General features: G+C 41.8%; 1 protein-coding gene across 7 annotated transcripts in view; it reads left to right on the top strand.

Annotated features, from left to right (window-relative positions):
* ARFIP1 (ADP ribosylation factor interacting protein 1) overlaps positions 1-23,915 on the top strand; it is a 223,458-nt gene that overhangs the window by 176,371 nt on the left and 23,172 nt on the right. For all 7 annotated transcript variants that reach the window (XM_030191631.1, XM_030191636.1, XM_030191637.1 and 4 more), the window contains one exon: positions 8,335-8,509. In XM_030191631.1, coding sequence (XP_030047491.1) covers positions 8,335-8,509 — 175 coding nt within the window. The remainder of the gene's footprint in view (positions 1-8,334; positions 8,510-23,915) is intronic.

The following is a 23,915-nucleotide window of genomic DNA, read 5'->3' as shown; positions in this document are numbered from 1 at the left end:
TTCCTTTCTGCCCCGGTACTCCGCAGTCCAGACCCTACCCAGCCTTTCCTGGTGGACGTGGACGCCTCATCCCTGGGAGTAGGGGCAGTACTCTCCCAGACGTCGGCATCCAGGAAAAAACATCCTTGCTTCTTCTTCTCCCGCAAGTTCACCCCCGCGGAGCGGAACTATACGGTGGGGGATCGGGAACTTCTGGCGCTCAAACTAGCCTTTGAGGAGTGGCGCTACTTACTGGAGGGAGCAGCGCACCCAGTGACGGTGATAACTGACAAGAACCTGCTATATTTGCAAAATGCTACCAGACTGAATCCTCGCCAGGCCCGGTGGTCTCTGTTCTTTGCCCGGTTTGACTTCTGTCTGATCTTCAGACCGGGGGAAAAGAATGTCCAGGCGGATGCCCTGTCCTGCAGGTTCGAGGCTCCTGAGGACCAGGTGGAGCCCTACCCATCCGGCATGTATTCCCTCCATGCCCGGGGCCAGTGCCGCATGCCAGAAGGCCGTTCCAGTGGGTCTCCATAGGAAAGTGCTGCGCTGGGGGCACGCTGCCGAATTTGCCGGACATCTAAGAGAGATATGTATGTTTACTTGTCCTCAACAAAAATGTTCCACTCTAATGGTTTAAGAGAGGGGAAGATGGGGAGGGGGGTGTAGGGTATTGTGCTGTATACAAGGAAATGATGATGAAGCCATTGTGTGTAATCTTTCTGTGTTTCTTGTAATAGAAATGCTGTGAAATATGATCCGGGAATTGGGGGGAAGAAAGATGTAATCCAGTAATGACACATTAAGTTTGATGTATACTTGAAATGTTTAATAAAAAAGATTGAAACTTAAAATGACTAACCAGATATCAACCTCATGGATCTTGAGTGTGGGGTACCACAGGGATCTCCAATTTCACCAGTATTGTTCAATGTAATGATGGCACCACTCGGGGGAAAAAAACTGGAAGCAATGGGCTTCCACCTATTCGTATACGCAGGCGACATCACCATCTACGTACCTTTTCACAACAAAATAGCAGAAATAATGGCGAAGTCCTGGACCTCATGGAAAACTGGGCAACAACTTTAAAGTTCAAACTGAATAGAGACAAAAGCCAAATTCCTGGTTCTGTCCAGCCCACACAACCCCCACATCTTACCGAAGCTTCACAGTCAATCATCAAACATACCAAATTGAAACACAACTAAAAATATTAGGAATCATTCTTGATAAACATAGCTAGACTACTGCAACGCAGCATATGTAGGGTTCAAGGAAACCACACTAAAATCACTGCAAACCATCCAAAACACAGCAGCAAGACTAATATTCAACAAGTCGAAATACAAAAAAGCAACTCCACTGCTGAAAACACTGCACTGGCTACCAATCAAGGACAGACTACTCTTCAAAATGTGTACCCTCATTTTCAAAATACTATTTGGAATTACACCTGAATATATGCTAGACATGATTGAGCTATCCCGAAGAAATGCAAGCCCAGAAAGCAGAGGCTACTACCCCTTCACCTACCTAACTGCACAAACATAACGTACAAAACCATTTACATCGTTTTAGCTACCTGGGTTCCAAATGGTGGAACTCAATACCAAGCATCACTAATTACCTTCAATTCAGGAAAGAAATGAAAACATCCCTTTTCAAAAAATTCTATAGCTAATTATATAAGCTATCACCTCTACAAATCTTCCTCAACAAATCTACCTCAGCTACAAAATGGTATGGGATTTGCGTTACAAGACATACGAGGAGAGACTTGCTGATCTGAACATGTATACCCTGGAGGAAAGGAGAAACAGGGGTGATATGATACAGACGTTCAAATATTTGAAAGGTATTAATCCGCAAATAAACATTTTCTGGAGATGGGAAGGCGGTAGAGATGAAAACGGTAACAGAATTCAAAAATGTGTGGGATAAACATAAAGGAATTCTGTTCAGAAGAAATGGATCCTCAGAAGCTTAGCAGAGATTGAGTGGCAGCACCGGTGGTAGGAGGCGGGGCTAGTGCTGGACAGACTTCTACGGTCTGTGCCCTGAAAATGGCAGACACAAATCAAGGTCAGGTATACACATAAAGTAGCACATATGAGTTTATCTTGTTGTGCAGACTGGATGGACCATACAGGTCTTTCTCTGCCATCATTTACTGTGTTACTATGTTACTATGTAAAACTCTTCAGAAAACCACACAAACTATCGTCCTACCTCTATGAACGTCCCACCTCTAAAAACCTACATCACGAAAACTGTTCAGATAACCACATAAACTATTGTCCTACCTCCTCCATAGACATCCTCTACATGTCATAACGATTAAACACAAATGTAGCTGTCAACTCAAATGAAAATTGTAAGCCACTTTGAGCCGAAACATATTTTGGATAACAGTGGGATACAAGAATGCATGAATAAAAAATGAGAAGAAAATAAAGAAGCAGGAGGTTGAATTTTCATCCTTCAAGTCAGAGTGGAAGATTTTTGAACAATCACTTCAATAATTGCAAACTATTCAATCAGCTTTGTTAACTGATTTATCTGGTATCTGATTGAAAATGAAAAATTTTGAGAATAACCTCAGAAGTTCTAATCTTAGTTTTGAACATTCCAAAAATGGTAAATCTCTCTGCTAAAATCCTCTTGTTCAGTATATGGGGGAAGTGCTGCAGACTTCTGTGAATGACCTACTGTACCAGTGATAAAATCTGTTTATTTGCCTGAGAAACGTTGGTGGATTGGAAACTGGAATGACTTAGGTTCATTGGAGCAAGTGCAGAATGAAAATGTGAACTTTGATGGACAAAGGGCCTTTTCCAGCGCAGCATATGAGAGGAAACCAGTTTCTATGGGCTTCCTCTCATTTGCCGTGCAGGAATCACTAGCGTGGCTTAGTAAAAGAAGCCCTAAATGAGCAACATAAGAGTAGCCATACTGGGACAGACCAATTGTCCATCTAGCCCAGTATCCTGTTTTCCAAGCAATGGCCAAGCCACTGCTGAAGTATATTATCTCGCTGATAGAAATAATATACTTCAGCTGTATTTTCAGAATGGAGGAAAAGGTTTTTGGATGGGAAAATTACAGCTTTTCCTGATATATCTCATGAGACATAAAGACATCGGAAGCAGTTCTTGGCATGTCCTGGGATATTACAACATAAGCTGCTTTCTTTTAAAAGTTTTCCCTGCAAATGTATTATCTATCGGTCATCTAAATACATATTTTTTGACCCTTTTATCTGCTTTTCTAGCTGTTAGGAAGGACCTGATCTCGAGATCTCTGCAGAAATCTTAGTAGGGGTTTGAATATGTGTTGTGATTGTTTTTCAGTTTGCTTTCTGTAATTTTCTCGCAATTTTAATTTCTCCTTTTTCCTTTGAACATGCCCCCCTAATAGTGGACTTGAGCTTTAACAGTATTGGTTTTGTTTTGCTTATCTGTTTTTCCTCTACATATATTGTAAAGCACAAGTGATTTTTTTTGCTTATTTAATGTTAAATTCATAAATTAAATAAAAACAGATTTGGGGAAAGCTATTTTCTGTCAATAAGTAGGACTGAATCAGGCACACAGGTGGATGATGTCAGTTTGGAGCCAAATTGGAACAGCTTTTCGAGAGGCTGATGCTCAGAAGTAAACACAGATGCTAGAGGCCATTAGCACCAGCATTTACTGGCGCACAATGCTGAAAAGGCCCTGCCACAAGAAACTATAAGGTTGCAGGACAACAATGCAAATTGTATGCAAATGAGGCCATTCTCCCATTTCCCCCCCCCCCCCCCCCCCCCCCCCCAATGCTCAGACGAGCTCAGTGAAACTTTAGTCAAGGATTGGTCTGCTAGGGTCTGAGATTTTGGAATATGAGATTTGTCAATGGGTAGTGTTTTCTAAGTGGTCAATGATTTTAATGTTTTATAAAGAATGAAAGTGTTTGACACTTTTTCAGTTAGGTTCATGTAGTATTTCTTTTTTGCTGCTAGAATGGTAAGTTTATAAGCATGTTCTGTACTTATATATATAGAAAGGTTAATAGGTGAAGGGTGACAACTCCATTTTCTTTCAGGTAGATGAAGTTGGCACTTGTGACGTTGGAGATCTTGAGTATACCAGGGGCTATGCAGTCTGTGCTGTGTTGTACTGTTATGAAATTTGAGAGGAGCAATTGTGTTTAGTGCTGAGACTAATTCATTATTCTAAGTTTGGATTTGATCGTTTAGGAGAAGGCCATTAAAATCATCTATGTTCAGATTGGAATTCGAGGTCAAGGAGTTAGGCTCAAACAGTGTTAAGTCTCACTGACTAGAAGACAAGTCTTCCTGTCATGGATGTTATCTGGAATTTGTTCTCAGGAGAAGTTGCATTAATTGTCAGTTATTTTGGACTTTGTGTTTTTCACTATATACAGTTCTGTGTGAGATTTTATCACAACGGAATGAGAAATGTTTAGCACAATATTTTGGCATGACACAGATTTGATCAGTGGTATGCTTAAGGATATATGTGGGCATTCAAATTAAAATGGGAGCTTGTCCTAGGGGCTCACAACTCATTTAAATTATGCCATGTGACTGGCTACCTTTGGGTAGTGAGGTTACAGTTGATGTACTGAGAGCATCCTCTTTTTATGCACAAAATTTGGTGTAATATTAAATCTACACTTTTATGTGTGTCCTTGTGATTTCCCTCACATTAGTGTTTCTATCAGATCGAGGAAAGCACCAGTGATGGTGCCTGGAATTTCAATGTGTAGGTTAGTCTCCCATGAGCAGTAACCTAGGGTAGCTCAGGGTTACCTCAGTCACTAAGTTCATCAGTTCTTGCACAGATGATGTGTTGTTGTGACCTGCTCTGTAGACAACAAGCAGCCAAATTGGTTCCTTAACTTCTAGCTAGATTAGGAGACTTTCTGACTCGAGAGGTGAGGAATGAAGACTTCACAGTTTGATTGTCTATCAGATCAGGACTGCTGCCCCCTCCATCCTGCTTCTCCCTCCATCCTGCTTCCCTCATCTTGGTCGGTACAGGATAGTGAATCCTGTGGGGCATAGTTCAGCCAATGGTGGTACTCCACTTTCATCCAACCAGATAGATCTCAGTTATTCCCAAGATGTCTAGGTCAGCCATTCTCAACCCAGTCCTCAAGGCACACCTAGTCCCATCAGGTTTTAGGATATCTACAATAAATAGGCATGAGATAGATTTGCATGCACTGCCTCAATTGCATGCATATCTAACTCATGAATATTCATTGTGGATATCCTGAAAACTTGATGGGACTAGGTGTGCCCCGAGGACTGGGTTGGGAATGGCTGGTCTAGGTGGTATTCACTGATGACATCATTGATCATAGAGACTTTTATTGGCCGATCTGGCATTTACTAGTCCCAGGTTTCCAAGTAATGGTCTGTTATGATGTGCCACTATTTTCCTGAAATATCTTTTTCAGCTATCCCAGTGCTATATCTTCTCACCATGACACAATAATTTTCCTTTCTCTCAAAGTTTATGAGATGACTTCATACAAAATTGTCTATTCAGAAGCCACTGCTCTCATGGGATTTAAATGTAGTCCTGGTACAGTTGATGGAGCCATTCTTCAGCTCTTGGAATCCTTATCATTAAACACCTCTCATGGGTAATAGTGTTTTCATAGCCATCAGAAGGGCCAGTGAACTACAAATGCTGGTTTTATGCATATTGCAACACCATTTTTCCCATAGTAGTATTTAGGACCAATCCAAAGCTAGGGCTCTTCAGCTTGGAGAAAAGGCGGCTGAGGGGAGATATGATAGAGGTCTATAAAATAATGAGTGGAGTTGAACGGGTAGATGTGAAGGGTCTGTTCACGCTTTCCAAAAATACTAGGACTAGGGGGCATGCGATGAAGCTACAATGTAGTAAATTTAAAACGAATCGGAGAAAATGTTTCTTCATTCAACGTGTAATTAAACTCTGGAATTCGTTGCCAGAGAATGTGGTAAAGGCAGCTAGCTTAGCGGAGTTTAAAAAAGGTTTGGACGGCTTCCTAAAGGAAAAGTCCATAGACCGTTATTAAATGGACTTGGGGAAAATCCACTATTTCTGGGCTAAGCAGTATAAAATGTTATGTACTTTTTTGGGATCTTGCCAGGTATTTGTGATCTGGATTGGCCACTGTTGGAAACAGGATGCTGGGCTTGATGGACCTTTGGTTTTTCCCAGTATGGCAATACTTATGTACCAAAATGGTATTAACTTTTCACATAAACCCTTTGTTAGTTCTGCCAGTTTTCTGACTTAAATCACATGCATGGGTCCATTTAGTCACTGGAATGGCCAAATCTGTGAGGTCAAAGGAGATCCTGAAGAAAAAATTCTTCACACCTGAGATGGTGTTCTGTCTTTAAAGAGAAGAAAAGAAAAAAGTAGCATTGTCAGATAACTCAACAACATGAGTCATCTAGGTATAGCCATTTAAGAAAACATATCTGACTGGTTAGAGTGCATTCAATTTCTCTGATTGAGAGAGTCTGTCAATCTGATAAAGTTAAGGCATGTCAAATCGGAACCATGGTGGCTTCAGAGTCTCTTTTGTAATCAGCTTTAATTGAGGGAAATTTGTAAAGCAGCAGCTTGGCCTTCTCTGTATATCTTATGACTCATTACTGCCTAGATCCTACTAAACAGTGTTGGGAAATTTGTTTGCATAAGTACTTCAACTCTGTTTTTATGAGGAGGGCCGGTAGGGAAAGGGTTTGCCAGTGGTGCACTCAAAAGTACTTCTGACAGGGAATTATTTATGTGCATGAAGTCCCTGTGTAATTAATGGTGGTTGGTACTTCTAAATGTTCATAATGTAGTCCAAAACAACTCTTAGCCAGGGCTATTGTGTGTCAGTCATTCTGCTTGTCGACTGAAAAAGTGACATTGCATATCTGTAACAAATTCTCCAGGGACAGTAGGAGAAAGGGTGGGAAAGAGAAAGGGATTTGATATACTGTCTTTCTTTCTTTGGTTACAATTAAAGCGGTTTACATATTTTATACAGGTACTTATTTTGTACCTGGTGCAATGGAAGGTTAAGTGACTTGCCCAGAGTCACAAGGAGCTACAGTGGGAATTGAACCCAGTTCCCCATGTTGTTAGGCCACTGCATTAACCATTAGGCCACTCGTCCAGTCTTGGTAGCATGGAATTCCCTCTCAAGGTGGGAGTTTGAGGGCATCAGAAGCTGCTGTAAATGGAGAGAGCAGGAGGCAAAGCGGTTAATAAATGTGAAAGATAAGTAATCCTAGGGGGTCACACAAGCATCTTTATGGGTTGGCTGACAGGTTGTAATGGTAGAATCAACTGACACTTGGGTCTGCCTAGCAATCTAAAAGTTCCATAATTAACTAAAAATCTTAGTGAAAATACAGGTGCTGTCATAGCTTGTTCTGTCTAGAAGGGTGTACAAGACAACTTAGAAAGCCAACTGTTGCTAACAAATTAGAATATTAGAGAGTTGTGTTCAGACATAGAAAGTTTGGATGCTGGATGGACATAAGTAGGGAACGTATGATCTTCAACTGTAGATAATAGCATATAAAAGCACCAGGATGTTAATTAAAATCAGTTTAACCCCATGTGAGTGTCATCTGCCCAACGTGTTTCAACAGTAAGTGTACATCAGGGGCCACATACAGTATACATTGAATTACCGGTATGAATGAACATACTTCAAAAGGTACTATCAAATAGGGAAAAGTTTTCTGCAGACAGCAGCACTCCTGCTGTGCTCCTGATGGTGCCATTTGCAGGAAATAATTGACGAAACATGTTGGGCTGATGATAACCATATAGGGATTATAGTGGTTTTAAGTAACACCTTAGTGTCTTTTGATTATGATTTGTTTTTAGACTTTGCATTTGATTTTAAAACATCTGTGTGTATTCTACTACTTATAGTGCTACTTTTTTGTTTTTGGACACTGCAGTAGTTGTGGCCTCTATTTTGTACATATAGCGATTTCAATCAGTCCAATAAAGTGACTTGTAACAGTGTTTGTAATTACTGTATTCTTAGTCCAGGTTAAATTGAAGTAATGGGAGGTAAATGTAAAAACTGGTAGTGAAAGCTGAGACAGCAGAATTAAATTATTGACCATGGTGAAATGTAGGTGGCATTTTGGCAATTTTAGTGAAGTGGTCATGATGAATAATGGAGCATAGAGATATATGTGCTTAGGTATCTTATTAGGCTTTTAGCTTTATGGTCAAGTGTATAAGCCAGCTATGACTAATAATGGTGAGTTATAGCCTATTAAATTTTGGCATTGTTGGCATTAAGCTTCTTGTTTTTCTTTTGAAGAATTGAATATGATGCATATCGAACTGACTTAGAAGAACTTAATCTCGGACCACGTGATGCAACCACTCTGCCAAAGATTGAGCAGTCCCAGCAACTCTTCCAGTTGCACAAAGAGAAATATGACAAAATGCGCAACGATGTTTCTGTTAAACTGAAATTTCTGGAAGAAAACAAGGTAAGAAATGGAGACATGTCATTAAGCTATGCAGTCTGGCCCAGAGGAGGGGGAAGATACGCTAGTAGCTTAAGGTGCTTATTTTCAAAGCACATAAACTTGCAAAGTTCCATAATAACATATGTAACTTTGTAAGTCTATGTGCTTTAAAAATGAGCTTCTACTTGTCCCTTGCTTACCATTGTACGCAGTGGTGTGCTGGTAAATTTTTAACAACAGGCTCTCTCCCCGGTCCACCTCTGCGCCCCCACCCCCCCCACCCCAAATTGCAGAGCTGGCTATAGCCAGGGGGGGGGGGGGGGGGGGGGGGGGCAATGCATTACTCTCTCCAGGAAAAAAAAATTAAATGATCCCAGGTTCCAATCTAATTCATGTTTAATATGGGATAAAATGCCATAAATAAGTAAATAAATATAAACTTTTAACGTTCAGCACCTGATTCTCAAAGTGGACATATGCCAAACACTATAATGAAAATAAAATTATTTTTTTCTACCTTTGTTGTCTGGTGACTTTGTTTCTCTGATCATGCTGGCCCAGTATCTGATTCTGCTGCTCCCTATCTGTTCCCTTGACTCCGTTTCCAGGGCTTCCTTTCCATTTATTTCTTTTCTTTCCTCCTTTCTTCTTCATTTCTGGTCCTCCGCATACTTGACTGTACAGTGGATCCAGCTTCTGCCTATTTTCTCCATCCATGTGCAGTTTCTCTCCTCACTTCCTTTTCCCTCATCTAATCTCCTTCTATCTTCCCTCCATGTCTAGCATTTCTTCTCTCTCCCTTCCCTCCCCTCCATCCATGTCCAGAATTTCTCTTGCCCTCCCCTCCATCCATGTCCTGAAACTCTCTTCTCTCCCCTGCCCTCCTCTACCCATCCATGCCCAGCACTTCTCTCCCCTGCCTCCCTCTGCCCATCCATGCCCAGCACTTCTCTCCCCTGCCCCCCTCTGCCCATCCATGCCCAGCAATTCTCTTCCCTGCCTCCCTCTGCCCATCCATGCCCAGCAATTCTTCTCCCTCCCCTCCTCTCCCGCTCCCATCCATGTCTAGCGATGTCCTTCGCCCCCACCCTCCCCTCCCGCTCCCATCTGTCACTTTCAATTACCTTCCTCGAAGCGCCGCCTTATTTAAGGCCCTGCTGCCCGTCTCCAGCTGCCTTCCCTGCCTGCTTCTGAGGCGTTCGCACCCTTAGTCCTGCCGCGGAAAAAGGAAATGACATCAGAATGACGTCAGAAGGCGGGACTAAGGGCGCGAACGCCTCAGAAGCAGGCAGGGAAGGCAGCTGGAGACGGGCAGCAGGGCTTTAAATAAGGCGGCGCTTTGAGGAAGGTAATTGAAAGTGACAGATGGGGAGCGGCAGGGGAGGGTGGGGGCGAAGGACATCGCTAGACATGAATGGGAGCGGGAGGGGAGGTAAGCATGGCGCCCTCCTGCCATGCTTACCTCGTGCAATGGAGCCGGCTCGCCCCGAACAACAACCGGCTCGCAAGAGCTGTCAAAATTTAACAAGCGGCTCTTGCGAGCCGGTGCAAGCCGGCTCCAGCACACCACTGATTGTACGTATTGGCTGGGCTTAGTCTCTGAGAGAAAACAGAAGAAATACCTTTTTTCTCCAGTGGTCACATTGAATTCTGGAGGGATCAAAACTAATTTGGTAAGCTGACTGCACTATAAAAAGAATATGGCAGTTTCATTAGCATGATGAACCACTTAAACACATAATGAATTTAATTTATGTTTATGTTCAATCATTTTTATTTATCAGTGAGCACATACCACTGAGTAAAGCCAGTCAACAATCTATACAGTTCCCAGCCCATTTGCCCATGCCTACAACAATCTGGATCCTTCAGATTGGATCTTGAGTATCTCCTTCAACATCGTGGGGAGTGTGACATCACAATTAGATGCCATATTTTCAGAAATGTTTTCCTTTTAGCCCCATATGTAGTCAACACCCGTTAGTCATTTCATCCATAGCAACATATGAATCTTCAGCCTCCAGTGTTGGGGGAACACTCCCAGTCCACAATTAAAATACACCTCTTAATGGCTAAACATGCCTTCCTTAGCAAATAATATATGAGTTCAACAACCCAAGAAAAGATTGTCAACTATATCCAAAAAAAAATCTTCAGCACTCAGCCTCACATCTGTTTCTAATAACAGTGACTTGTGCACAAAGCTCCATTATGTATGGATAGATTCAAACACAATGCAAATAGATACCCTCAGTGGAGCTAATTTTATGACACAGGACAGTCTCATTCTACAAGCCCACTTCAGGTGTGTCTTGTTAAAATTGTACAATAGATTGTAGTTCAAACAAAGATATGATAAACCTAGGGGGAGGGGGTTATATTTGTAATTCCTGATGTTTGTATCAGTTTCTTTCTGATTATTGTATTCTCGCCTTGAATCTCAGTTGAGAGAGCTGGCAGGTGATAAGTTTCCTGTAGCATAATATAACACAACGTAACAAAGGTTTGGAAAGTTTCTCAGGTGGCAGTAGAGCAATACCATGGTCTTATAAGGTGTACAACTTTTTTTTTCCCTAAAATGTATTTAAATACATTTGATTACACATTTCACCAAGATAGTATCCAAAATTTAGTTTATTTTAAAGTTAAACATAATTCTCATGAAAGTATTTGATCTGCTGAGATTGAAGGTGAAAGCCTGTGTTAATTTACAGAGCAAATTCAGCAAGGGCAGTTACAGTTTTTGTTTTGCTGTACTGTAACCATTTGCTGAAGAGGTTTATTTATTTGGATTTTGCGCACACCTTTTTCAGTAGTAGCTCAAGGTGAGTTGCATTCAGGTACACTGAGAATTTCCCGGTCCCTGGACGGCTCTCAATCTAAGTTTGTGGCTGAGGCAATGGAGGATTAAGTGACTTGCCCAAGATCACAAGGAGCAGCAGTGGGATTTGAATTGGCCACCTCTGGATGTCAAGACCGGTGCTCTAACCACTAGGCCACTCCTTCACTTTTTTAGGAGTATAAAGACCATTTAGTATCCACACCTACTGTCTCTTTTTAGGCTACCAATAGTTTAGCCTAAAATTACCTGATATTTGGATTAATATGGGACCAAATCAAATATTTATCTAGATGAACTTTGTAAAACACTTTTATAATCCTAGAGAAACAAAGTTTTTTGAAACCTGAAAAAGTTGAAACAAAATATGAAATTATACTGTGAAAAAGTTTCTGTTTTCATGTATATATATGTCTGTGATTTCATTAAGGACTTGATTAAAAACTCTAGGAATCCAGCATATCCAGGGGATGGCGAAATGTGATCTGAACAAACAGGCAAGAAACTAATCTGTCTGCAGATCTCTTGGTCTTCAGATCCTTCATCTGAATTTCCATGCCATCTATTTGAGGTACTGTAGACATGGACGATGTATTGGTCCTTGATGTCTACTGTGCCTGACATCCTGAAAGATTTTTCCTCTTTCTTATTTAACAATCCTGGAAACCATGGATTTCTGGATCAGTGGAGAGTTAAAAGGTTCACCTTTGCTTTGTTTTCTCTGTTTTATCTCTGGCAGAATCTGTGGAGGAAGAAATTCAGAAGTGGTTACTTCTTCCCCCTGGGTTTGTGCATCCACCATAATGACTGAAAATTTTTTTATAGCTTAGTGTTGTTGATTTTGTCATCAGATGTGTAGCAGGAGAGCCCTATCAAGAACATGGTAACATAGTAAATGATGGCAGATAAAGACCTGTACGGTCCATCCAGTCTGCCCAACAAGATAAACTCATTTAAATGGTATGTGATACTTTATATGTATACCCTAGTTTGATTTGTCCTTGCCTTTCTCAGGGCACAGACCGTAGAAGTCTACCCAGCACTGTTCTTGTACTAAGTTCTGAAGCTAACATCGAAGCCCCTTAAAATTTACACTCCAGCCCATCCCTATCTATTGAGTCACAATCATGTCAAATTCCTTGATTTGATTACCATTTTCTCAGTCTTGAAGAGACCCTTTATGAGCAGGCTAACTAAGGAGGCCTTGCGCACCCTTGCATCTTGAATAGACCTGAACCTATACACCATTTGGGGTCTTTTTGCCTATATATTCAGCAGAGGCTGTAAAAATGTCAGTGTTGGTTTCATTACCTCCAACCTGAGAGGGCTGGGTAGCATGATTAAACAGCTAGCTCTGGTTTTATACCATTATGTAAAGGGACTTGTAATCTTGATTTCCCTATTAAATTCTCCTGGACTCCTGAACTGAAATAAACAGAACTGAAGGTCCTGGTGTACCCTTATCTGTTTTTCCAGTCTATCTGCGTAGTACTACTACTACTACTTATCATTTCTGTAGCGCTACTAGACGTACGCAGCACTGTACACTTGAACATGAAGAGACAGTCCCTGCTCAACAGAGCTTACAATCTAATTAGGACAGACAAACAGGACAAAAGAGATAACGGAATATTAAAGTGAGGATGATAAACTATCTGTCAGAGTGCTGTTGCATCCATTAGCCCATCCCCAAACAATACACATGAACAACCTAAATAGATCTTTCTTCCTTCTGGGACTCCCCTCTCTCTACCATCTCTTGACCACTCTAGTCTGAAGGGAAGTACTGTGTGATAGAATCCCTCTTACTGGTTCTGCATTTAGCAGAGGTCCAAATTTGGCAATCCTGTGGCATGGCGTGATCCTATTCCACTCCTAGGTTCAACCAGAAAAAAAGTGCTGGCAAACTCTGCGTTGTGCTCTTAAGTTTTTTCTATAAAAAATGTATCAGTCTGATGACTGTCACTAAGGATTCCAGAGTTTATCCTGACAAAGGTGTAGTCTGGACCCCTTTTCCCCCAGATATGAGAAGCATTAAAGCAGATAGAGGGCATCAACACCCAAGATGGGCACAGTCTTGGGAAGAATAACAGTAGTAAGCATAGCAATAGCAATTTTATGCTTAAATCATTTTTATTGATGACAGTCAGGGCATATACATTTCTGTTTCCTTGTAATGATTTCCATCATCAGTTCCATTATTATTCCCTTCCCACCCTCTCCTCCCCCCAGCAATAGCAATTTTAAAAAAGTAGAGGAGAGACTGCCATGATTTGCAGTTTCCAGATTCTTATGCATTCTCCTGTAAGAGGTGCTTGGTCAAGATAACGGTAATGATCCAAAGCATGCAGTTTTCCTGACAAGAATGGTTAAGCGGGAGAGTTCCATGTGGTCTCCACCACAGTACTTCACTAGCAGAAAGCATTGACTTTGCTCCAATTGCAGATTGGTGCACAAAGAGTTTTAGATAAGAGGCTTGTTTGTGTTCAGACAGTCTCAAGCCTGAGGCTTTTTTTTTTTTTTTGCAAAAGCCGTAAAACAGCACTTCTTTTATTTAACAAGAGAAATGAAGCTGTGAGCAGCTTAACACACACAGAAAGAGGAAACAAGTAAGAATACATTCACCAGTACAAAAGCCCCAATAAAACAGCTTTGGTACTAACTAGCTTGACACATTCCAGCGTGGTGACATGAAGCATATTTCCAACCTCTCCAAGCAGCCATATGTTCCTTCTCTGTATTGCACTGGAAGAAGCAGTAATCAATGTATGCTTCCTCCATCACTGGCATTAGGCAATTTGAGTAGATTTTTATTTGTTAATATTTTTTCTTTTGAAATAAATTAGCACTCCCCCTGGACAAATGCACTGGTTCCTTCCATTTCAAAGACCAGCAGATGATGTGAGGCAGGATTTAAATTCTTTCAATCCAAGTTGCATCATTCAGAAGCTTAACAGGGACTCTGTTTCCTTGCATCTGTTTATCCATTTGACATGGGAGGAAAATCACAATAGTAAAGGATGGTAGCAAATGAGAAGATGAGAGGGCAGGAGTGCTGGAAAGGAAAGAAAGTTAAGCAGGCAAAACACTAGTAAAGGTCAGAAAAAAAAGAAAATTACTTTGTTAGTCTGGGGTAAGATTTAATTGAGGAAAAACAATAGCTAAGAATTTAATCCAACATGAATATACCAGTCTGTTTTAACCCAGTATATGTCAAACAGGAGAATTATCTGTATAATCAATAGACTGCTTGTGGAATTTTGATGCTTGCTTTAATTTATAAAAGACCTGACCAGAGGTTCCTAATTCAGTCTGACCTTATTTTAACACTTGAAAATTCATACAGCCCTAAACCAATGTCAGCCGTTTCAAGCCCAAAACACACCTTCATTTTTATAAATGTTGTGGACATGAGAGAGGAATGATTATTGCCAAAAGAAAAGCTAAGGAAGCACTGAAAGCCCCACCAGAGGCTGAAACAACTGAAAGGAGGAAGAGGACAGGGTGCTATGTGCATTGTTTGTGCAGCACAAAGCAGGGCATAGCCTGTCTGTATCCAACATGCTGCCTCTTAATTCTCACTCTGGAGCCTATGTTTGCAAGGAGAGAAGTATATGTGACTACATATGTGCTCACAGAGGAGGCGACCCTCAGGGGGAGGAATGCAGGCTTCGGCCTAAACCCTGGTAAGCCTTTCCTCGGCTGAGAGGTGCCCAGTTCTACCACCGGCTGCCTTTCAGGTGCTGTGGAGGTCTTGCAGCTCATCTGCATATCCTTTACAGCCTTCTCTGGGGTGACTCCCGGGTCCACTCGGATCCACTCAGGGCCTCCTCTCTAGGTGCCATTTTTCTCTTTACATTTATTTTTCTCCCAGTTGCTACTTATGGCTCCAGTACACTTTTTCTTCTTGGTACTGTCCCTTCCTAATTTGTTTCTCCATCTTGAACTACTGTACACTGCAAGAACACATTGTCCACCCTCTGTATTCATCATCTCACCATCTCTTTTTCCTCTTCCTTTTTCTCAGCTCTCAACCTTCAACATTTCATCCATCTCCTTTCTATCTAAGTACATCTTGCCTTCGTCGCTGTTGTCATACCTCTCCTACTCTTCTCCGTGCTGTCTTGCTCCTTCTCCTGCTCTCCGCTGGGGACATTAATCCCAATCCTTTTCCTCCACAGCAGCTCTCATCCTATTTGTGCAGGTCACACCATGATATCTCCAGTCTAATTTCTGTTCCTCTCCTCCCCCCTCCTTTCCTTCCTTTCTCTTGTGCTCTGTGGAATGCCCGCTCTGTCTGTAACAAACTTTCCTACATCCATGACCTCTTTATCTCTCATACTCTCTATCTGCTTGCCCTAACTGAAACTTGGCTTTACCCTGAAGACTCTGCTTCAGTCGCGGCCCTATGCCATGGAGGTTATCTTTTCTCCCATACTCCTCGCCCGGTTGGCCGCGGAGGTGGTGTCAGGCTACTCTTTCACCCTCTTGTAGATTTCAACCTATTCTTCTACCTCAGTCTCACTGTTTTTCTTCCTTCGAAGTCCACTCCATCCGTCTTATTTGCTCCTCTGCCTCACCGAGTAGCAGTCATTTATCAACCCCCTGATAAGTCCCTTTCCTTTCTCACTGACTTTGATGCTTGGCTTTCCTTCTTTCTTGAACCTTCATCTCTTTCCCTCATTCTTGGTGATTTTAACATTCATGCTAATGATCCCTCTGACTCTTATGCTTCGCAGTTTCTTGCTTTAGCATCCTCTTTCAATCTTCAACTGTGCTCCACTGCCCCCACTCACCAGAATGGCCACTGTCTTGATCTTATCCTCTTCTCAAACTGCTCACTCTCCAGTTTCTGTGACTCAACTCTTCCCCTCTCTGACCATCATCTGATAACTTTCACACTTAAACACCCTCCTCCCCAGTCCCGACCAATCTTAACCAATACATTTAGGAATCTTCAGGCTATTGACCTTTCTACTCTGTCCTCCAGTGCTTCAAATCTCTTCTCTACCACTATATTATCCAAGTTTGTCAATGAGGTTGTCTCTTCCTATAATACTATTCTCTCCTCTGCTCTTGATACTCTCGCTCCTCCTATTCCCCATTCTGTAAAACATACCAAACCCCAGCCTTGGCTGACCTCTAGAATCCGCTACCTACGTTCCTGTGCCCGCTCTGCCGAACGCCTTTGGCTGAAATCCCGTGCCCATGCTGACTTCATACATTTCAAATTCTTGCTGACCTCCTTCCAGTCTGCTCTTTTACTTGCCAAACAGGACTATTACATCCAGTTGATAAATTCTCTTGGCTCAAACCCTTGACGTCTATTTGCCACACTGAACTCTCTCCTCAAAGTGCCTTCACTTCCAACCCCCTCCTTCACTTTCCCCCTAGACTCTGGCTGAGTTCTTTCATGATAAGGTTCACAAGATTAAACTTGAATTCTCAACCAGGTCACCTCCACCTCTCCTTCCCTTAGTCCATTCTCTCAACCCTCCAACCCCCGCCTCCTTTTAGGGAATCACTGAAGAGGAAACTACACATCTTCTTTCCTCCTCGAAACTAACTACCTGTTCCTCTGATCCCATTCCCACCCATATACTTAACACTCTCTCTTCTATTGTCATTCCTTTTATCTGTCATATCCTCAATCTTTCACTGTCCACTGCGACTGTTCCTGATGCCTTCAAACATGCCGTAGTCACACCACTCCTTAAAAAACCTTCATTGGACCCTACCTGTCCTTCCAACTATCACCCCACCTTCCTCCTCCCTTTGTATCCAAGATACTTGAACGTGCTGTTCACCGCCGTTGCCTTGACTTTCTTTCATCTCAAGCTATTCTTGATCCACTTGATATCCACTCTTGACTCCTGATTTTCTTTATAATTACTTATTCAACTATGCCTAAACGGAGAGGAAAACCGCGAGTAGGGCCCACTACTCCTCTTTTACCTGGAGCGGGAACAATAGATCGCTTCTTTTCGCCAGGTATGCAGACGGGACTGGGATCGCTGCCGGTGGGATTGGGGAGAGGTCTCCCGTTCCCCCAGCTTGACCAAGAGACATCGTTCAGTCCCGAGATGAGGCATCCCCCTCCTATGCCGGCTGTGGCGCTGAATTCAGTTCGGGGAACCCCAGAGGCGCAGGACGCAACAGGGTTTCCTGGCACGGGCGCTGAATCGACGCCTGAGACGCCGGCAAGCTCCACTGCGGAAGCAGCAGGAGCGAGTGGAGGAGATGGCGTCCCTATGGAAGAGCGAGGAGCAGTGGGAGGTCAATCGGACTTAACTTCAATTATTACCTTGGAACTTTCAAGTAAGTCTTTTTTGCCTGAAAAACCTCAACAAATTACGTTGGACAATATTTTGGAAGCACTTGTTGGTTTGGAAGTTTCATTTACACAAAAGTTTACTCAGTTTGATAAGAAATTCAGTTCTGATTCAAAAAAGATATCTGAAATGGATAAGAGATTGATATCTTTGGGCAAAGAAACGGAAGTAAACTCTTCTGCTATAAAAAAAACTCTCAACAAATTCAAGTTAACTTAATTGAAGAAAATTTGTATCTTCAAAATAGAATTGAAATATTAGAAAATTACCAACGTTCCAATGCCCTCAGATTGATAAACTTTCCCAAGCAGATTGCCATTTCACCATTGATAACCTTCAAACAATACTTAACTGAAGCCTTAAAGATTCCAGAAAAATCGCATCCACCAATTTCAAAGATTTTCTATGTAGAACCATTTCGTAAGAAAGATTCATCACAAAGAGTTGAAATGAATGTTCAAACTTTGGATTTGACTCAAATTATTGAAGGAGACAATGAGGGCCTGACAACTGCGACACTTAAAGTGACTTTCATACTTCAACCAGATAGAGACTGGATACTCAAACAATTTTTCTTAAACAAAAGACCAGATTTCCTGAATTGTAAAATTAGAATGTATCCCGACATCTCAAGATCTACCCAAAAGAAAAGACAAGAATTTCTCAAACTGAGACCAAAGGTTTTGCAACTTGGGCATTATTTTGGTTGAACTTCCCGTGCAAGTGTGTGATAAAATTGAATTCAATCAAATATGTATTTTTTGAGGTGAAACAACTGAACTCTTTTCTGGAAGCTAAGCTGAGAGACCCACAGTCTCCATTAGTAGGGACTTTAACAACTTCAACCCCATAAATAATATATATATTACCTGGCCTGCCTACACTAACTGCCAAGTTAAATTTGGAAGTTGATTTCTAAATTTGATATACATGTTTTTCCTTGAAATTGTGAACCCCTCGATATTGTGGACTATAGACAAGTATTGATTTCCTAACCTATATTTTTGATATTTTTATCTTTTTTTTCCTTTATTGATATTGTTATGAAAAAAAAAATTTGGAAACTAAATTGTCTTTTTCTGTATTTCAAGATGTAATGCTTGATATTTAAAAGAAAATTTATAAATAAAAATTAAAAAAAAAAAAAAACCTTCATTGGACCCTACCTGTCCTTCTAACTATCACCCCACCTCCCTCCTCCCTTTTGTATCCAAGATACTTGAACGTGCTGTTCACCACCATTGCCTTGACTTTCTTTCATCTCAAGCTATTCTTGATCCACTTCAATCTAGCTTATCTTGCTGCACCATATGCCTGGAATAGACTTCCTGAGCCGGTACGTCAAGCTCCATCTCTGGCCGTCTTCAAATCTAAGCTAAAAGCCCACCTTTTTGATGCTGCTTTTAATTCCTAACCCTTATTCACTTGTTCAGATCCCTTATTTTATCATCCTCACTTTAATATTCCCTTATCTCTTGTTTGTCCTGTTTGTCATAATTAGATTATAAGCTCTGTCGAGCAGGGACTGACCCTTTATGTTCAAGTGTACAGCACTGCGTGCGTCTAGTAGCGCTTTAGAAATAAGTAGTAGTAGCTCAAGAGCCTCTGCAGGTATCTCTCTTTGGTGTGTGGTAACTGAGAGCAGAGCCCATGTATTGTTCTGGACTTCAGCATCAGCCAGTGGTGAACTTTTTCCTGTGGAACATCTGAACAGATCGAGAAACCAAATTAAATAGTAGTTCCCCTCTCCTCACCACTCCCTCTCCCTACTCAAAGCAGGTAAGCTGTAGTAATCAGCAGAGGTGTTGAGGCAGTCTATGTGTGCACAGGTTCCCCACTAGAGAGTTGCATGGGGACAGAAATCTTACCCATCTCTGCCTGTCCCTTTTGGAATCTTATCCATCCCCACTGGAATCTTACCATCTCCACCTATCCTCGCAAGAATTTAACCCGTCCCCACCCATCCCTGCAAGAATTTAACCTGTCCCCACCCAGTCCCGCAAGAATTTAATGGTACATAAAAAATATTCCGATCAGCTCTCTCAGTTTCTGTCTGGGTTTGAGCCACAGCACTGCAGGCAAGGAAGGGAACGGAAGTTAGAATTTGGAACAGACTCAAGAAAAATGTCAGGAAGTATTTTTTCACGGAGAGAGTGGTAGATACTTGGAATGCCCTCCCGCGGGAGGTGGTGGAGAGGAAAATGGTAGCGGAATTCAAGCATGCATGGGATAAACATAAAGGAATCCTGTGCAGAAGGAATGGATCCTCAGAAGCTTAGCCGAGATTGGGAGGCGGGGCTGGTGTTTGGGTGGTGGGGCTAGTTCTGGGCAAGACTTCTACGGTCTGTGTCCTGAAAATGGCAGATACAAATCAAGGTAAGGTATACACAAGAAGTAGCACATATGAGTTTATCTTGTTGGGCAGACTAGATGGATCATGCAGATCTTTTTCTGCCGTCATCTACTATGTTACTATGTTACTCTGGTATGCAAATGTAAGACTTGTCTCTGATTCACTGGCACTGTGTACTGAGAGGTCGCCACATGCACACTCCAGTAGGTTAGGTGACGTGTGATGCTCGTGCCTGTGTTACTGAATGTAGGTATACCAAATACCTGAAACAAACCATAGCCCCTTCCCCTCCCCTCTTTGAGAGAATAGGACATATCTCTGAATACTGCAGAGTATAGCTGTCTAGTTTTAACTTTTTCCCACAAATGTTGGCTTCTGTACTTTGTCAAATCTTCATATATGCAAATAGCAAAAAAAGAACAAGGAGCCTTCAAGAATAGGGGTGCCTCATCCTTGCTTTATTGATCAGACCTTGCACGGTCTGTGTTCAGCAAAAAATGTATGCGTCAAGGAGTCTAATAATGGCTGCTGGCACACAGCAGTTGTATTGTAAGTAGGAAAGACTCTTTAGGACTAATTTTGTTTCTACGCTGGTCTGTTTGGCTCCATTCGTTCAAGCAGATTTGTCTTTTTAAATACAAGGGTGTTTTTCAACACTGGATGATTGATTGTCCTCCTTGGATATAGATATCATTATTAGACCCTTAACGCAGGTGTTTTTCGCCAAAACATGACCGTGTCTTGTCTGATCAATAAAGCAAGGTTGCGGCACGCCTATTCTTGAAGGCTCCTTGTGCTTTTTTGGCTATTTGCTTTTGCTGTTGTGCTTTTGGTTTCCCTCTCCTTTGTGTTTTGCAAATCTTCATATATGCCCCTTCATATATACACATTTCCCTTTTATCTTTGGTTATAATCTTAATTAGCATTAATAGCACCATCACATCCTCCTCCTCATTCAGGAATGGTGGTTTTAAACGTGACACATAACTACTTATTATCCTTTGAATATATTATGGTTAGCTTTTATGTTCTATAATCTAGATCAGTGATTTTTCAAACCAGTCCTTAGGGACCACCTGGCCAGTTGGGTTTTCAAGATTTCCATGCACTTCCTTCTTGGTTTGCAGGTCTGTTTCATGTGTACTGGAAGAGTGGCCTAGTGGTTAGAGCACCAGTCTTGACATCCAGAGGTGACCGGTTCAAGTTCCACTGCTGCTCCTTGTGATCACTTAACCCTCCATTGCCTCGGGTACAAACTTAGATTGTGAGCCCTCCTGGGACAGGGAACTACTTACAGGCTTATTTTCAAAAGAGAAGGACGCCCATTTTTCGACACAAATCGGAAGATGGGCATCCTTCTCCCAGGGTCGCCCAAATCGGTACGTCCCCAACTGCTTTCTGTCGCAGGGATGACCAAAGTTCCCGGGGGCATGTTGGAGGCGTAGCGAAGGCGGGACTTGGGCGTACCTAACACATGGAGTCCTCGACCCATAATGGAAAAAAAAAGGGCGTCCTTGATGAGCACTTGGACGACTTTACCTGGTCCTGTCTTTCTTATGACCAAGACACAAAAAGGTGCCCGAAATGACCAGATGATCATCGGAGAGAATCGGGGATGACCTCCCCTTACTCCCCCAGTGGTCACAAACCCCATCCCACCTTCAAAAAACATCTTTAAAAATATTTTGTGCCATCCTCAAATGTCATACTCAACTCCATCACAGCAGGTCCCTGGAGCAATTTTAGTGGGTGCAGTGCACTTCAGGCAGGCAGACCCAGGCCCACTCCCCCCCTGCCTGTTACACTTATGGTGGTAAATGTGAGCCCTCCAAAACCCACCACAAACCCACTGTACCCACATCTAGTTGTCCCCCTTCACCCGTAAGGGCTATGTTAGTGGTGTACAGTTGAGGGTAGGGGGTTTTGGGGGCTCAGCACTCAAGGGAGCTATGTACCTGGGAGCAATTTCTGAAGTCCACTGCAGTGCCCCCTAGGGTGCCCGGTTAGTGTCCTGGCATGTGAGGGGGGGACCAGTGCACTAGAAATGCTGGCTTCTCCCACAACCAAATGACTTGCGTTTGGTCATTTCTGAGATGGGCTTCCTTGGTTTCCATTATCGCCAAAAATCAGAAACGACCAAGTCTAGGGACGACCATCTCTAAGGACGACCTAAATGTCAAGATTTGGCTTCCCCAACCGTATTATCGAAACGAAAGATAGTTGTCCATCTTGTTTTGATAGTACGGGTTTCCCCGCCCCTCTATCGGGACATTTTGCGAGGACGTCCTCAGAAAAACTTGGGCATCCCTTTCGATTATGCCCCTCTTAGTGTACCTGAATGTAACTCATCTGGAGCTATTACTGAAAAAAGGTGTGGGTTAAAAACCACTGATAAAGGAGTGGAGCAGTGGCCTAGTGATTAGAGCACCAGTCTTGCAATCCAGAGGTGGCCGGTTCAAATCCCGCTGCTTCTCCTTGTGATCTTGGGCAAGTCACTTAACCCTCCATTGCCTCAGGTACAAACTTAGATTGTGAGCTATCCTGGGGCAGATAAATATTCAGTGTACCTGAATGTAACTCACCTTGAGCTACTACTGAAAAAGGTGTGAGCAAAATCCAAATAAATAAATAAAGGTAACATTTTACAAATTTACGCAAATCAAGTTCACATGACAGTGCCTGGAACTGTTCTAAGAACAGTGGGCAAAAAATAAGAGTGGATGGATTCTACTAGAAGGATATAGACTATCATAAAATACTAACTGATGGGATGAGGGAATAATAATGGATATATACATTTTAGGAAATTATCAACTAGAAATTAACTCTGCTTCCATTGAATAGTGTAATGAATGAGTTGGTTTTACTGAAAGAGTAGAACAGAATTAGAATTCCTCAGTAAATCATTATTTAACACGTACCATCCTGATGTTAAAATTTGTAATTTTAGGGAGGCAGACCAGAACTGATGTGCCCATACATGTAGTAACAGGATTAGTGTGCTCCACGTTTTTTCAACACGTGTTAGTGACTTTTAGCTCAAAATACAATTCAGTGTGCCATCCAAACTGCTGCCAAAAGCTGCTAATCAGGAATGAAAATCTTACTATGGCTGAGCTGAGATATAAATCAGATGCCAAAAAACGTGTTTCTGGTACTGCTCTTGCATGTTTACTGTCTGTCTTTCAAAATGACAGAGAAAAGCATATGTAATTTTCCTTCTCAAATGTGAAAAGTACTTTTAATTGTTGTAAAGTTTCTTTTATTCTTAATGTTGGTGTGGCATGACTAGTGATTTTTTTTTTTCTTTTGTCATTGTTAAATTGTTAGATTACTGACTTCTTTTGGTGTGGGTGACTGTACCTATCAAGTTTTGTCCTCTGCAAGAAATGTATTTATAAAATTTTCTATACCCTCTCCTAGAACAAGCCAATCAAGATGTACTATTATAAGAACAATAAAAGCACAATAAAATTACAACATATCCCTAGCAAATTCATAACATTATTTTAATAGCTTCCAAAAACACAAAAATGAGCCCACAGTTTTAAACTACTCTGGCAGTTTAGATCTAAGACGGGGGTGGGCAACCTGCGGTCTATTGGCCAAATGCAGCCTTCCATTGAATTTTATACACTTCCATTGAATTATATACTTCCAGAGACCATGGGAAGTATACACAGAAAACGTTTTTAACCAGCGTTTTTGCAATTTAAATACTGTATTTCGCAAATATTTTCAGAATAGCCACTCTAGCAGTTTGTTTCCATCGTTTTTATTTAGATTTTTACTTATTTATCTCAGATAATCTATGGAGCTCTGCATTTCTAGTTCTGACATTACATGATATTGTAGCCTACTAGTAATAGTACTGATGTTTATGCGGCCCTCTGTATATTAAGG

The sequence above is a fragment of the Microcaecilia unicolor genome, chromosome 2, assembly GCF_901765095.1.
Source record: "Microcaecilia unicolor chromosome 2, aMicUni1.1, whole genome shotgun sequence".
NCBI classification, from domain to species: domain Eukaryota; kingdom Metazoa; phylum Chordata; class Amphibia; order Gymnophiona; family Siphonopidae; genus Microcaecilia; species Microcaecilia unicolor.
This window is presented reverse-complemented; position numbering and strand designations above follow the sequence as displayed.